Genomic DNA, 14,163 nt, shown 5'->3' with positions numbered 1-14,163 from the left:
CACAGTGAGACACCATTGTGTCCCTGAGCAAGACACTTAGCCCCTAGTTGCTCCAGAGGCGTGCGACCTCTGACATATATAGCAATTGTAAGTCGCTTTGGATAAAAGCGTCAGCTAAATGAATAAATGTAAAAATGTAAATGTAAAACATCAAGTACATCAAGTTTCTCTTTAACAGTCAAATTAAGTTGAGAGAATTTACGATAAAGAACTGCTTCCAATAATAAATATTAAATTAATAAATATTACACACACACATAGAATTATGATATTTCCATAAATAAATCTTCATATGTTGAATTAAGACTCCAATAACCTGCCTCAGTGCAGGAATATTAATTGAAGTTAACAATATAGCTTCAGCGAAAAATATGTAACATCTTTGTTTTATTGAACAAACAAATCATATTAGTGGCTATAAGAAATGTTGAGGAGGAGGAGGAGAATGGCAAGGGCAAGGAGACAAGACACTCTAGTTGCTCGTGTTTTTGTCCATGGTATGACTATGAGGGAGGCTGGAATACGAGTAAGGCCACATTTGAGTCGCTTCACCGTCGCCTCAATTATAAGAACCTTCCGGGAGAAAAACAGGTAAATGTACTTCAGACTGCTCTCTACTGTAACTTTTGAGAGCTGTACTATGTGCTGTTACAACACATACATGTACTGTAGCTGTTGCACTATACTACTGTAATAAAAAGAAATGCATCAGATTGACTCGTATATATATATATATATATATATATATATATATACCAAAGATGGGATGCTGAGGCGGACTAATTTTTATATATATATATATATATATATTGTACTGTGTATTACATTAACAAATAAAAATGTGCCAATGTATCCAGTTTTGGAAATGTTGTTTTAAATTTATTGCACCAGTGTGTAAGACTATGTTGTAGTGTGTGTGTTTGTGAGGGCTTTTGTGTGTTGTCTGAGGGCAAAGTTTGGTTTTTCAGCAAGAGTGAATGGTTTTGAGTGTAGAGCTTCATTTTGACCTGAAAATAGGACGTTTGGGGAATTGGGTGAGACCTTATGGATTTGTGTTTACTGTTTTGAGAATACGAGACATAGTTTCAAGAAATGTGTTTAAGCAATCGAGAAAAACTATAAATATTTACATACATTAAGATATCAAGGAAGTGATACATTTTAAAATCAATTCAATTTAATAAATAAATTATTAAACTAAGTTTTTTACTCTTTGATGTCTTAAGCTTTTTTATTTAATTTGTGAGGTTTTAAATTTAATTTGAATAGTTTATAAAAAAAGTAAACATTTTTATCTGCCAACAAGTTTTACATTGTTGGCATTCGGTGACTATAGGCTACAGCATAGCCTACTGCAGAGTGTTGACAATAATTCCTAAATTAAACCTCTACAAATGTATCTGTGCCCTAATAAAATGTATATAAGATAGGCTGGTGTGAGTATTTGTTTCATTCTTGATTTCTTAATTTATTTTGTAGGCTATGGCTGTTTCCCAGCCTCCACAATCGCTCAAGTCTATAGTTTCCTTTATCAACACCAAAATACTCGTTTTCCTCCCATTGATTATAAAAAAAAAACACTGAGACATTTTTAAAAATATGTCCAACGAAAGAGTCGACAACTTTGAAACATCAAGTACATAAAGTTTCTCTTTAACAGTCAAATTGAAGTCAAGTTGAAAGAATCTACGATAAAGAACTGCTTCTAATAATAAATATTAAGTTTAATATTATTAATAATAAAAAATATTACACACACACACACACACACACACACACACACACACACACACACACACACACACACACACACACACACACACACACACACACACACACACACACACACACACACACACACACACACACAATTATATAGCATACATCATGTCTGTTATTTGACCATCAGTGGGGATTTCTTTAAGACAAGGGAAGTGAAAATAGTGTGATTGCGTAGTGCTACGTCACACTTAGGCTCACTATTGGCCGACGCTGGTCATGTGTGTGATGCGTGTGACGTACGACAACAGAAGCTTACGCTATTACACTAGTGAACTGACTAGAGGCCCACAGAGAAGGAAATGAATAGTTGAAATAAAGTCGTTATTTTAGTTTTTTTTGCGCACAAAAAGTATTCTCGTCGTTTTATAAACTTAAGATTGAGCCACTGTAGTCACTTGGACTATTTTAACGATCTCTTTAATAACTTTTCGGGGCTGGCAAGTGTCAATCCCTTAAGAAGCCTATGGAGGAGTGATCCAGCTCTCAGATTTAATCAAAAATATCTTAATTTTTGTTCCGAAGATGAATGAAGGTCTTACGGGGTTGGAACAACATGAGGGTGAGTAATTACTGACAGAATTTTCATTTTTGGGTGAACTATCCCTTTAATACAGCTTCCCCTCTTTGAAAGCCCAGCAGCTGCCACTGTTGACCATGTGTTGCACTGAAAAACAACCTACTTTCATGTAATGTGTTTTATAATGGTGTGAAATCATCCAAAATTATATCATCCATAATGTTGTGTTAATCGTGTTTAACATTTGAAAATCTTATTCAAAAGAATTTTTCCCATTTTACAGTTGTACATACAATGACTATTTCTGATCTTCAACATTGTAGGGCAGGGATTCCCAAACGGTTTTGTCAGCCAAACTCTGTAAATTTAAAACATTTCGGCTACTTGAAGTTCACCTGAGATTAATATAGTTATTATTTCAATAATTTAACAACACACTTTCATGTTCAGTGCTCTGATGTTGGTTAATGATGACATGACGTGCATGTAAACAAAAAAACTTTATTAACAAAAAATAAAGTATTTTATTTGGCGCTTATAGTATGTACTATTTTCATAGATGGTAAAAAATTATACTAAATTTGATGCTTTAAATTTAAGATACTTGATCCTTTAAATTTAAGATATTTTAGTCTAAAGTATTTTCCCCTTACTATATGGCATGGTTTGCAAATTCCCCACATGATCATAATAAGGTGATGGTTTTTAGAAGAGATATATTAATACATTTCTGGTACAGTAAATTGATTGACATACAATTATGAATGTAAATCATCTTTATTACAAAATTCAAAGAAAAAGTCACCAATAAGTAGGGAGGGGGAGTCATTGGATTAGACAATTTTAGCACCGTTGTTCACAGTGACCAACATATAAAAACAAAGGTTATTACACAATCGATATTTAAAAAAAAAGTTGGGTGGAAACAAGGGAACTGATATGAAATATGATTTGTGATAGTGAGATTTAAATTATTGTTAGAAAAACCTGTCATTTTTATGACAGTTCACTTGAAGAACAGAAGTGGTTTTTAGACAAGTTAGTATTTATAGTTTAAAAATAATATTGTTGGGGGAGGGGGATCAAATAAAATCTAGCACACATGCTCTCTCTCATACACTCACACACACACACACACACACACACACACGCACACACAAACTCATACAAACAAATTTGTAATTTGGTTGCAGTTCACACAGCGCATGTGTTACAATATTAGAAGTGTGCAAAAACTTTAACATTTTTAAAATCATTGATAAAGAAAGACAGATATGATGTGATATTTTTGAAAAATTGAATGGCTTTTCTCATCTTATTTAAAGCAAATACATTATTTATCATGCAAATGTCACAATGACATTAAAAATAGTGTTCTAAACATTTTAAAGCATGTATACTCATGTTGGATACCATCAATTAAGCAAATACATAAATACATTACAAAAACAATATTCTCAAAAAGCTGTTTAAATGTGGTGTTGAATTGAAGTTTCTTACTACAATCTTTGAGAGTCTTTGTGCAGGTTGTATCTTTATATACAATGTACTCTGTAATTTAACATTGCATATACGTATACAGTCTGTAGATTGATATTGTTGGGTTGAGTTTAAAAGGGCTGTCTCTGAGTCTTCTTTATTCCCTGTGAGAATGTACTTAAAAATACTGACATTTTTAAGTCAAACATTTTAATGTCAGTTCTTTTTTCCCTTTCTCTCCTTCAAATTCTCTCACTTATTCTTGCAATCTACATTGGGTACAGTAAAAAGCCGGAGAAGGAGGAATGGACGTACTGTCCTGCATAAAATCCAGCTGCCTGGTCAGATGGTAATTGTAAATAAACTGTGTCTCCTGGTTGTAATGGAATTACAGCACTCCCAGATGCTTGATCCAGGAAACCCTTCTTGTACTCATCATATGTATACATAAGTGGCTCCCCATTTCTGTAGAGCCCAACCCATACATTGGCACCCTTGCAGTGCAAATGGTAGGCGAAGTAATAGATGCCTGGGAGGTCACAGGTAAACACACCGGTCTGAGGGTTGTAATTCTGACGCCCATTATACAGTAGTTTGTCAAGCACTATTGGTGTGCCAACTGGAGGGAATGGTGTGGTCAGCTGGGCAGTGAAAGCAGGCATTTCCAGACCATTGGCACCCATCATATCACCCCCACCGGCATACTTCCCTTTCTTGTATCCACCAGTTTTTATACCATCAAGGGCAGGGCCCATCTCAGGAAGAACACCCATCAGGTCAGGGGAAGGAGAGGGGCCTGGGGGTCCAGGAGGTCCCGGTGGACCTGGCATTCCTGGCTGACCTGGGTTTCCATTTTGGCCAGGTGGACCTGCAGGACCAAGAGGACCAGGAATTCCGGGGCTGCCTTCACCGGGTGGACCAGCTTGACCTGATGGACCAACTTCTCCCTTTGCCCCGGATGGTCCAGGAGGCCCAATTGGTCCTCCAGGCCCTGTAAGACCTGGAATGCCTTTAGGACCCTGTGGTCCTTCTGGGCCGGGTTGACCAAGTTCTCCTTTAAGACCAGGCAGGCCAGATGGACCTGGGGAACCAGGTAGACCATTGCTTCCTGCTTCTCCTTTGGTACCTATGGGTCCTGGTGGTCCTCTTGCCCCAGGTTCTCCATCTTCACCTTGGAGGCCCGGTTGACCAGGAAATCCTGGAGGACCTGGTTGCCCCATAGGCCCCAGATCTCCCTTGGCTCCTTCTAGACCTCCCTCTCCTTTTAGCCCTGGAGAACCAATCCCACCTGGTGCCCCCATTGGTCCAGGAGGGCCAATAGGACCAGTTTGACCAGGTGGTCCAGTCATTCCTGGTTGACCACCATAACCTTTGTCTCCTTTTGGTCCTTGAGGACCAGGAAGCCCTCCCACCCCTTTATCACCCTTTGGGCCAGGGTATCCAGGTTTGCCAAATCCAGGTAATCCAGGTTTCCCAGGTAACCCTGGTGGTCCTTGTAATCCTTTGTGGCCAGGTGCCCCTGGCTGGCCAGGTAATCCACTTTCTCCAGGACTTCCAATACCAGGGGACCCTTGTGGTCCTTGTGGGCCCAGTCCACCAGGTGGACCCTCTGGACCTAGCTCCCCAGGCTGTCCAGGTTTCCCTGGCACACCAGGTGGACCTGGTACACCAGGAAGACCAGGCTTACCCACACCTGGTAATCCTGCCTTCCCTGGGAGGCCAGGTGGCCCAGCTGGCCCTTTGGGCCCTAGTGGGCCTGGTTGTCCAATCCCTTTGTCTCCTTTAGGCCCAGGTAACCCTGGGAGACCAGGGAAACCTTTATGTCCTGGATCTCCTTTACCACCTGGCTGTCCTGGTAATCCTTGTCCACCAGGCTTTCCTATTCCTGGCAGGCCCGGGGGTCCAGGAGGGCCGTGTGGCCCAGTCATGCCTGGTTGTCCCTCTTCACCTCTGGGTCCCTGTTCACCTTTTTGTCCAGGCTGCCCAATACCTCCTGGCTTCCCGGGCATACCTGGCATTCCTGGCTTACCAACTCCAGGGAATCCTGGAGGACCAGGAGGTCCTGACCTTCCAGGAGGGCCTAGCATTCCATTACCTTGAGGCCCAGATGGTCCTTGGGGCCCAGGTGGACCAGGGGGCCCTTGAGGTCCAGTCTCTCCCTGAACACCCTGCTCACCTCTGGGAATGGTCTCTCCTTTGTAAAGGAAAAGCAGAGATGGGATTAGGTAACAGTGACCATAAGAAGGCATGTCAGCATAAGTAACAAAAAAATAACAATAAAGTAACAACATTTTAAAAAATTAATTAACCAGTGAATAAAGGGACTTCATAAGTAATGTAAAATGTATATTATATACTGTATCAACTAATTATAATCACTTCAAACCCTGTTGTTTAATTTGAAATAAGAATGTATACCATGTGTACCATACACAGTGTGACCATAAGTTCTAAGATAAAAAAGTGTTCATACCTTTGGTATCTTTGCCTTTGTTTAGGTGCATTGGTAGGTCTTTTCTGTAGTGTGGATATGGCATGTGTGGCATATCCTTTCCCATGCCCATATGAGGCATCTGTGGTAAGGGTTGGTGCTGTTGAGGATGTGGCTTGTGTCCATAATATGCACCCCCAAAAACTGATGGCAGTAGAGCCAATTCCAGGAAAACTACCAGGAAAGCAGCCATGGCCATGGCCTGTGGGGTAAAATAAACTAAGAATTATTCAATCAGTCAATGGTCAGTAAGGTAATTAATTAATTATCCAATGAAGAAATAAATCAGTAAAGGTGAATAATCCGATTGACTGGTAATTAAACATAATTAATTTAAATGTATCTCTATCCATCAACAATTAATTAAAAAATAACAAATTAATTAAAATGAAATAACCATTAACAAGTCTGTAAAAGGACCTAATAATATAAATGTACATATATTTCTAACAGTATCAACTAATTATATAATATCTGCAGGACAGAGCTTTTTCCTTCACAAAGGAAGATTATGAAATTTTCTTTATAATCAATTTCATATTCTTTCAGCTAAAAACAAAAGAACCACTCCATTTAGTTTAAAATGTTGAGAGCAAATTCTGAGTACACAAAAGGCCTCTTTCAAAAACATTAAAAATCTTACCAACCCAAAACCTTTGAACGATATATATTAATTAATAATATAATCAATTTCAATGTTAACATCGCCCTCCATAATTATATCTCCTCATACCTCCTTCTAACTTGATTTGAGATTAGGCAACATTACTTTCACAGGCATCTAAATTCAGCCTATACTCTTAAACGTGACCTTAAAGCTGACTTTTTAAACTGTAAAAGCAAAGAACAGGAAGCAAACCCTTTATTGGAATTTCTCACTTCTAAGAATCTCTGGGGAAGTTCTCAGTAACTAGAAAGAAATTTCCAGCAATTCACCTTTCACACTGCAGGAATCCCAGACAGTAAACAGTAGATGTTCATTTATGTGTACACCACTTTACATTTTTGCTTGTCTCTTGTTAAATGACCAAGTAAGTTTTCATAACATGTTACTGTGATGCTTTAATTTTAATGGGAGAACAATAACAACTTAGATGTGAAAGAAACGAAGATTGCATCAAGATGATGGGAGAGACAGAGTTGACCTTTAGGCTTTTTCTCAGGCTGCTGAGAATCACACAGATATGCCATAGACCCTAGGTTTAATGCTTTTTGAGAGAGATATAGTTTTGGCTCAAAGACCTAAAGACCAATTCGAATGTGCCGTACACTATCATAAAACATTTTTCAGTTGATTTAGCTTCATGTAATGCTGATAATAACATCCACTACAAAGGTTGGTATAAGCATTATCATACCTTAATGTATTATTTAATTGCACATATAAATGTTATCATAAGATTTGACAGTGTTTATCAAATGGTTTGGCATAAGACATATAGGTTCATCGAACCATACTAATTTATTCTTGGCTACAAAATGGTTTAGAGCAAAGTAATCAAATCCCACATTCTAAAATGCGTCATTATGTGAAATTATGAATCTATATTTCTAGATCAGGTCTGCAGGGATGTCATTTTGTGATGAGGAATGTTAATTCTAGTGATCATATCCAATTGCGTTAGAATTATCTGAAAGACTAATATATCTAACCTTCTTTTCCATAACCAGGTAAAAGAAAGAGAGGGAGAGTGCAGAAGAGAAGAAAAAAGAGGAATGTAAGCTCAGCTGATGAAAAAGAATAGAGCAAAGTGTACAGCTGCAGACAGGTAAACACTGATGTAGACCTTTTCACCCTATCGGCAGGCCCCTTTTCCCTCCTTTCTATGGACTTTTATTTTATTTTAGTTTTTTACAAAGGTCAGAAACAGTCACATTCACCCTCTAAAAATAGAGCAATCAAATCAGTAAACAAGTACAATGTTACAAGGAGAAAAGTCACTCATTAGCACTAACATTAGCAATAGTTTTCGTCACATCGTGTCATACTGCTATGTTGCTCGGAACTGCACCTAAGAATTTCACCCACTGTTGCACTTGTGTATATGGTTGTGTGACAATAAAAGGATTTGATTTGATTTGATTTGATTTGAATAGTTAGTCATCATACAATGACTATAACAATGTACAGGTAACATAACAGTGATCATTATAACAACATATTAACAATATTGTCATAACTATATTGGAAAACATGATTAGAAAGAAATAAAGAATTTATGTTTACACTATGGCCCCAATCCTGCTAATAAGTTAAAATATAAGTTGTTTTTTTTATGTTATTAACATAAATTGTAAAAGGTGAAAGATCATGCTAATGTCCTGAAACCACTTTTACACATAATAATAAATTCACAGGAATTTTAGAGATGTATATGTCAATGTCTATATTTATATAAAATGATCAGCAAAAGGTATAGATATTTCAGTGATAGTCACCATGAAATCAAAAGTGACAATTACATTTTTTTTTAATGGAATACTGCAGAATTTATTATAAATTATTTATCCATGCACATCATTATTGTCGAATTAAAAACCATGCCCTCATAATCTTTTATGCCCATCTTGCTTGCATCAACATCTCTTCTCTGATGATGTGTTTACTGGCACAAGGCTGGAACAACCTACCTGTCACTCACATGAGATCACAGCAATAGCAAACCACAACAATCCAATCAATTCTCAATGAGCATAATCACATCATATCCCGCCCTACAGTTTTTCCTGCTCAAAAAGCTGTTTCACTCTGATATACATCACAATGGAGAAGAAATGACTGTAGCAACTTCCATTTCATATGACTTTAATTCACTTATGGCATATCATCTGTGAATATCATAACTCTTGATTTTGCAATACACTGCTGTTTAAAGGGTAGGGTTCAGTATGTTTTTTTATTAATATTTTTATTCAGCAAGGGCACATTAAATTGATCAAAAGTGACAGTTTATAAAGACATTTATAATGTTACAAAAGATGTCTACTTCAAAAAAGTGCTGTTTTTTTACTTTTATTCATCAAAGAATTCTTGGGGGGGTCACGGGTTTCTAAAAAAATATTAAGCAGCACAACTGTTTTCAACATTGATAACAATAGGAAATGTTTCTTGAGCAGCAAATCATCATTTTAAAATGATTTCTGAAGGATCATGAGACTGAGTACAGATGCTGGAAATTCAACTTTACCATCACATAAATAAACAGCCTTTTAATATGCTGTTATATAATATATAATATAAACATTTATTTTAAATTGCACATTGTTAAACTTTTAACAGTTTTACTGTATTTTTATTACAAAAACGCAGCCTTTGTGAGTATGAGGGTCTTCGTATAAAAACATTCAAAAATCATAACAGCATTTTAAATGGTGGATTACAATGTAAATATCACCTTCCATAATTATGAATTCTTTTCAAACTTCTTTCAAACTTTTTATCTCAGGCAGCTACATTTAGCCTATACACTTAAACATGACCTTTGACCCTAGTAAAAAGGAAAGTTCATGCTATTTGTGAAATGTTCTTCAAGAATCTCATTGCTTTAGTAACTGAACGTATGAAAAAACACGGCAAATAAGTCTAGTTAAATGCTCACATTCGGCCTCTCACTGAGACACAGATGGCCAACAGTGTTTACAGAAATCCCTTCCTTGGTCTTGTCTGCCTAGTCCCTCATTCTTCCATTCTGTCTTTTATTTCATTCAGTCTTTCACACCCTTTCCCCCCATCTTTACAGAGCAGTGTGTTCACAAAGAAACACATAAATCATCAATGGCAACACTTTTATTCTGTCTTTCTATAGGAAAAAAGGAGGGGGGTGTTACTTTCTGCAAACCAAGGGAGGACTTTAAGAGCCTGTGATCCAGTAAGACAATATATTCTAGATTATGATTTTAACTAGTTTGTTAATATCAAATACATTTTGATTTTTCTTGAATAGAAATGTTCATTTCATTATTTTAACATGTGAGAGCAATAATACTGTGGAATATACTGTAGCTAAATATTTTAGTCAATTAATTTTCAATGCCCATGTCGAATTACCTGATGTTCCGGGACAACTGAATTTTGGGAAACTAGAAAGAGTGGCTTTACTAACATGCATGTGTTGCAGCAGACCAATCAGACGGTGCTCAAATAATTCATATGCCAGTCAACCTACAGAATATTGTGATGTAACACTCATGTATCCTTTTATCTACTGTACGATGTAGCAGACGGACTATATTGACTATATACCAGCTGTAGGAAAAAAACAGGCCTTTTTGAGGTACAACAAGGTCCTCATTCTCTTTGAGCATCTGTTGGGTTACTTAGAAGCATTTTAACAGCTGAGCGTTTATAAGAGTGAGAAACACGGCAAGGGTCTGCTAGCCTCAAAGTGCATGTGTGTGGAGAGAGGAAGTGAAGAATGTCTGTCGGAATCTATCTATCTATCTATCTATCTATCTATCTATCTATCTATCTATCTATCTATCTATCTATCTATCTATCTACCTATCATCTATCTAGTAGCCTTTTTAGATCTGTTTTTATCTATTTACTGATAATAAAGATAAAAAATCTTTTATATATCGAGTTATAATCTGTTATAATAACCAAAGCAACACTTGTTATTTTAGTAAATCAATGGAACAAATCACCAGTTACAGAAAACATTACAAACATTTATGATTGAATGGAAAGCTCCATTCGATCTATCATCCTAATAATTTATGGTTCTGTTTTTCAGTTGCACTTGTTATGAGATCCTTCATTAAACTGGATTGAATCGATAATTCGATACATTTGAAAGTTTCTTTTCACTTGTTATCTCATGAGCAGGTTTGATGACCCACTAAAGTGATACTGAAAGCTGACTGGCTTGAACGCTTACCTCTGACAATGATTGGTTATATTTGCAGAAAGAGGCTAATTTCTTAATCTCTGTTAATCTCCAACAATAATATAATATATTTAATATAATAATAATATAGATATTTGTTAAGATATATGTTTGAAAATGTTCAAAATTTTGTATTTATTTATTTTATTGGAGAATATTTTTTGAAGTGATGTTAATAGTAAATCCAAAGCAAGTACTTTGCAATTAGTTTTTATAAGGAGGTGGAATTCATTTCAGCCACATTTCGGTTGGAATCAAACTATGTTTCGTTTTTTGAATGAACATTCTGACCTGTCTGTTCACTAATAAAGAGAGACTTTATGCTGGCACACTCCTCTAACATTCCTGTAGCGATTAAACTACTGACAGAAAGAGCGCTGACACAAAAACGACCAAGTAGCTTGCGTATGACCATATATCAGCTGATTAATCTGCCATCAATTTATTGCAACTCAAAAGTCTCACTATAGAAATTTCTAGAAGTGGCATTAATCACTCACTACACTGTAAATTATTATGATCTTTAAGCTATGGCACAGCAACGTTTTTTACAGTGTATATGCTGAAACTGCTAGATTGACAATCAGACAATTTATTTCTGCAATAAATGTAGAATGTATTGAAACATTCTTCCAATGAATGAATTGTTGAAACAATGACACAAGTCACATCCCATTGTGCCATTAATGGATGTCTGCTTTGTATTCGTCTCCCAGCTGAGAGTTCATCTAACAGTCCGCTATCAGGTACACACTATCACAATCACACATGCATGCAAAGACACCATATGGCTGCCACCAGGAGGGGGAGCTAACACATTAACCTAGAAACTGCACACCAAACTTGTTAAAGCAACATGTTTCTGCTCAGTATTTCTGTAATAAAATAAAATATGCATATACAGTACAGTAGATTGTAGATTGTACAGTACAGCTGTATACACATCTATGTGTGATTTATACACTTTATAAACCACCCATAAATGATTACACATGCTAAAAGTGAGTTTGCTTTATATTAATTACATTTCTGCAGTAAAATTCATCAGCTTCATTTGTCAGACAGATGAGAGATGAGATAAGAGCCCAAAGATAAACAGTGTTTTACAATCAAGTATGAAACGCAAAAGCACATCTTGTTACAATCAATGCAGAATAGGGCAGCTTCTAATAAGGTTTAATTTTAGTTTTCAACACACACTACCTCAAACACTGACACAGAATTATCTATGATTATCTATTATATCTATGCTCAACCATTTCCTTTTTCATTACTTGTCTATTTGATCATAATTAGTTTTTTCAAATTGTCCCATGAGAATCAGGACAAGCAGTTACAGACTAATAAAACGATGAATATATTTAAGTGGATTTTCTTACCTTTCCTTTGAATGGCTGCAGAAGGAGATAATCTCAAGGATTCTCAGGCTCACACTCAGAAAGACCCTGAAACACACACCTTGACCAACTGACCAATGCAAACTGGACTTAAACAAGTAACAGTCTGCAGACGACCACCTTTTATTCACAACAGGGTGGAGTCAGAGAGCAGGGGAGGGAGAAGAGAGGCCGATTGAAGAGAAAAAGGTTGCTACAGTATGGATGAACATGTGACAGTATAAAGGTGCAGTGTTTTCAGGATAGACATTGAGATTTGTTTGATTTTCCAAAATCGCTGTCTACTGATGGCAGCTACACCCTTACTGTGGTGCATGATGTCTAGCCTTTCCTGTTCACTGATTAGTCATCACATTCTCAGTTGAGGTAGAGCTGCGCACAGTTATATAATCCTAAACTTATAAGATTCCTCTTAGGATACGTTAGGATGAGTTTGATATTAAGTTTACTGTAATAATAATAAACTTAATTTATTATAATTTATGTAAAAAATTAATCAACTTAATTTAAGTTTTAAATGAAACTTATTGAATATTTTAAATTTACACACATTAATATAATATAATATAATATAATATAATATAATATAATCAAGTGTGTGTGTAGATTAGGGTTGGTAATTTTTTTTAAAGAAGTATGCTCACTGAGGCAGCCTTTTTCAAAAATACAGTAAAAGCGGCAATATTGTAAAATATTATTACATTTATTATTTATTCATTTGATGGAAAAACTGAAGTTTCACCTTTATTATTCCAGTCTTCAGTATCACATGATCCTTCAGAACTCATTCTAATATGCTGATTTGATGCTTAAGAAACATTTCTTGTTATTATCAATGTTGAAAACAGTTGTGCTGCTTTACATTTTGGTGGAAACTGTGATTAATTTTTTCGTTATTCTTCGATGATTAGAAAGTTCTGTTACACTTTATTTTTAGGTGTCATTGTTACAGTGTAATTATATATTTAAGTACTGAGTAATAATAATTAACTACATGTACTTACTATAGAGTTCGGGTAGGATTAGGATTTGGTTGAGGGTTAGTTCCATGTAATTATGCATAATTTACTGTTATTACTATGGTAAGTACATGTAACATATGTAACAAGGACACTCTAAAATAAAGTGTTACTGAAAGTTCAAAAGAACAGCTTTTATGCTTTTAAATGAAATAGATTTTTTTTGTTACAATTTACTGATACTGTAACTATTGTTACTGACACTTTTCTTCAATGTAATATGTCCTTGCTGAATAAAAGCATTAATTTATTAAAAAAACAAATAATGACCCAAAACTTTTTTATTCTTAACAATGTGTAAATGGCTGAAAAGCATATGATTTTATGTATTGTAATGTGCTGTAAAATTGTTTCATATTTTTGCAATTCATTATTCAAATTACTATTGGACTTAAGCTGTATGCAAGCTCAACTGAACAGAGCTCATTAGTGGAGATATGAGATATGAAAGTTTGGGACATAACACCACAAGCATATTAGTTGTAGAAGAGCAACATAGGGTTGTCATGGGGACATGTGCAATCAGTGTACTTAGCCTTCGGTAATCATTGTGGGAAACAGGCTGATATTGCCCTCAGCCCTGTGTTAA

At 35.9% G+C, this 14,163-nt stretch overlaps 1 protein-coding gene across 1 annotated transcript; it reads right to left on the bottom strand.

The window, feature by feature from the left end:
- Nucleotides 1-4,013: 4,013 nt before the first annotated feature.
- On the bottom strand, nucleotides 4,014-12,626 carry col8a1a (collagen, type VIII, alpha 1a). The gene is made up of 3 exons (XM_077216505.1): nucleotides 12,538-12,626; nucleotides 6,252-6,471; nucleotides 4,014-5,972 (listed from the first exon to the last, which is right to left on the bottom strand). The coding sequence occupies exons 2-3, from the start codon at nucleotides 6,466-6,468 to the stop codon at nucleotides 4,048-4,050; spliced, it is 2,142 nt and encodes a 713-aa protein (XP_077072620.1). The 5' UTR covers nucleotides 6,469-6,471; nucleotides 12,538-12,626; the 3' UTR covers nucleotides 4,014-4,047.
- Between the last annotated feature and the right edge of the window lie 1,537 nt (nucleotides 12,627-14,163).

This window comes from Siphateles boraxobius, unplaced genomic scaffold, assembly GCF_051911475.1.
Source record: "Siphateles boraxobius isolate OS27281-9 unplaced genomic scaffold, OSU_SipBor_1 7, whole genome shotgun sequence".
In the NCBI taxonomy this organism is placed as follows: Eukaryota; Metazoa; Chordata; class Actinopteri; order Cypriniformes; family Leuciscidae; genus Siphateles; species Siphateles boraxobius.
The sequence above is the reverse complement of the archived record's forward strand: the minus strand, read 5'-3'. Positions and strand labels throughout refer to the sequence as shown.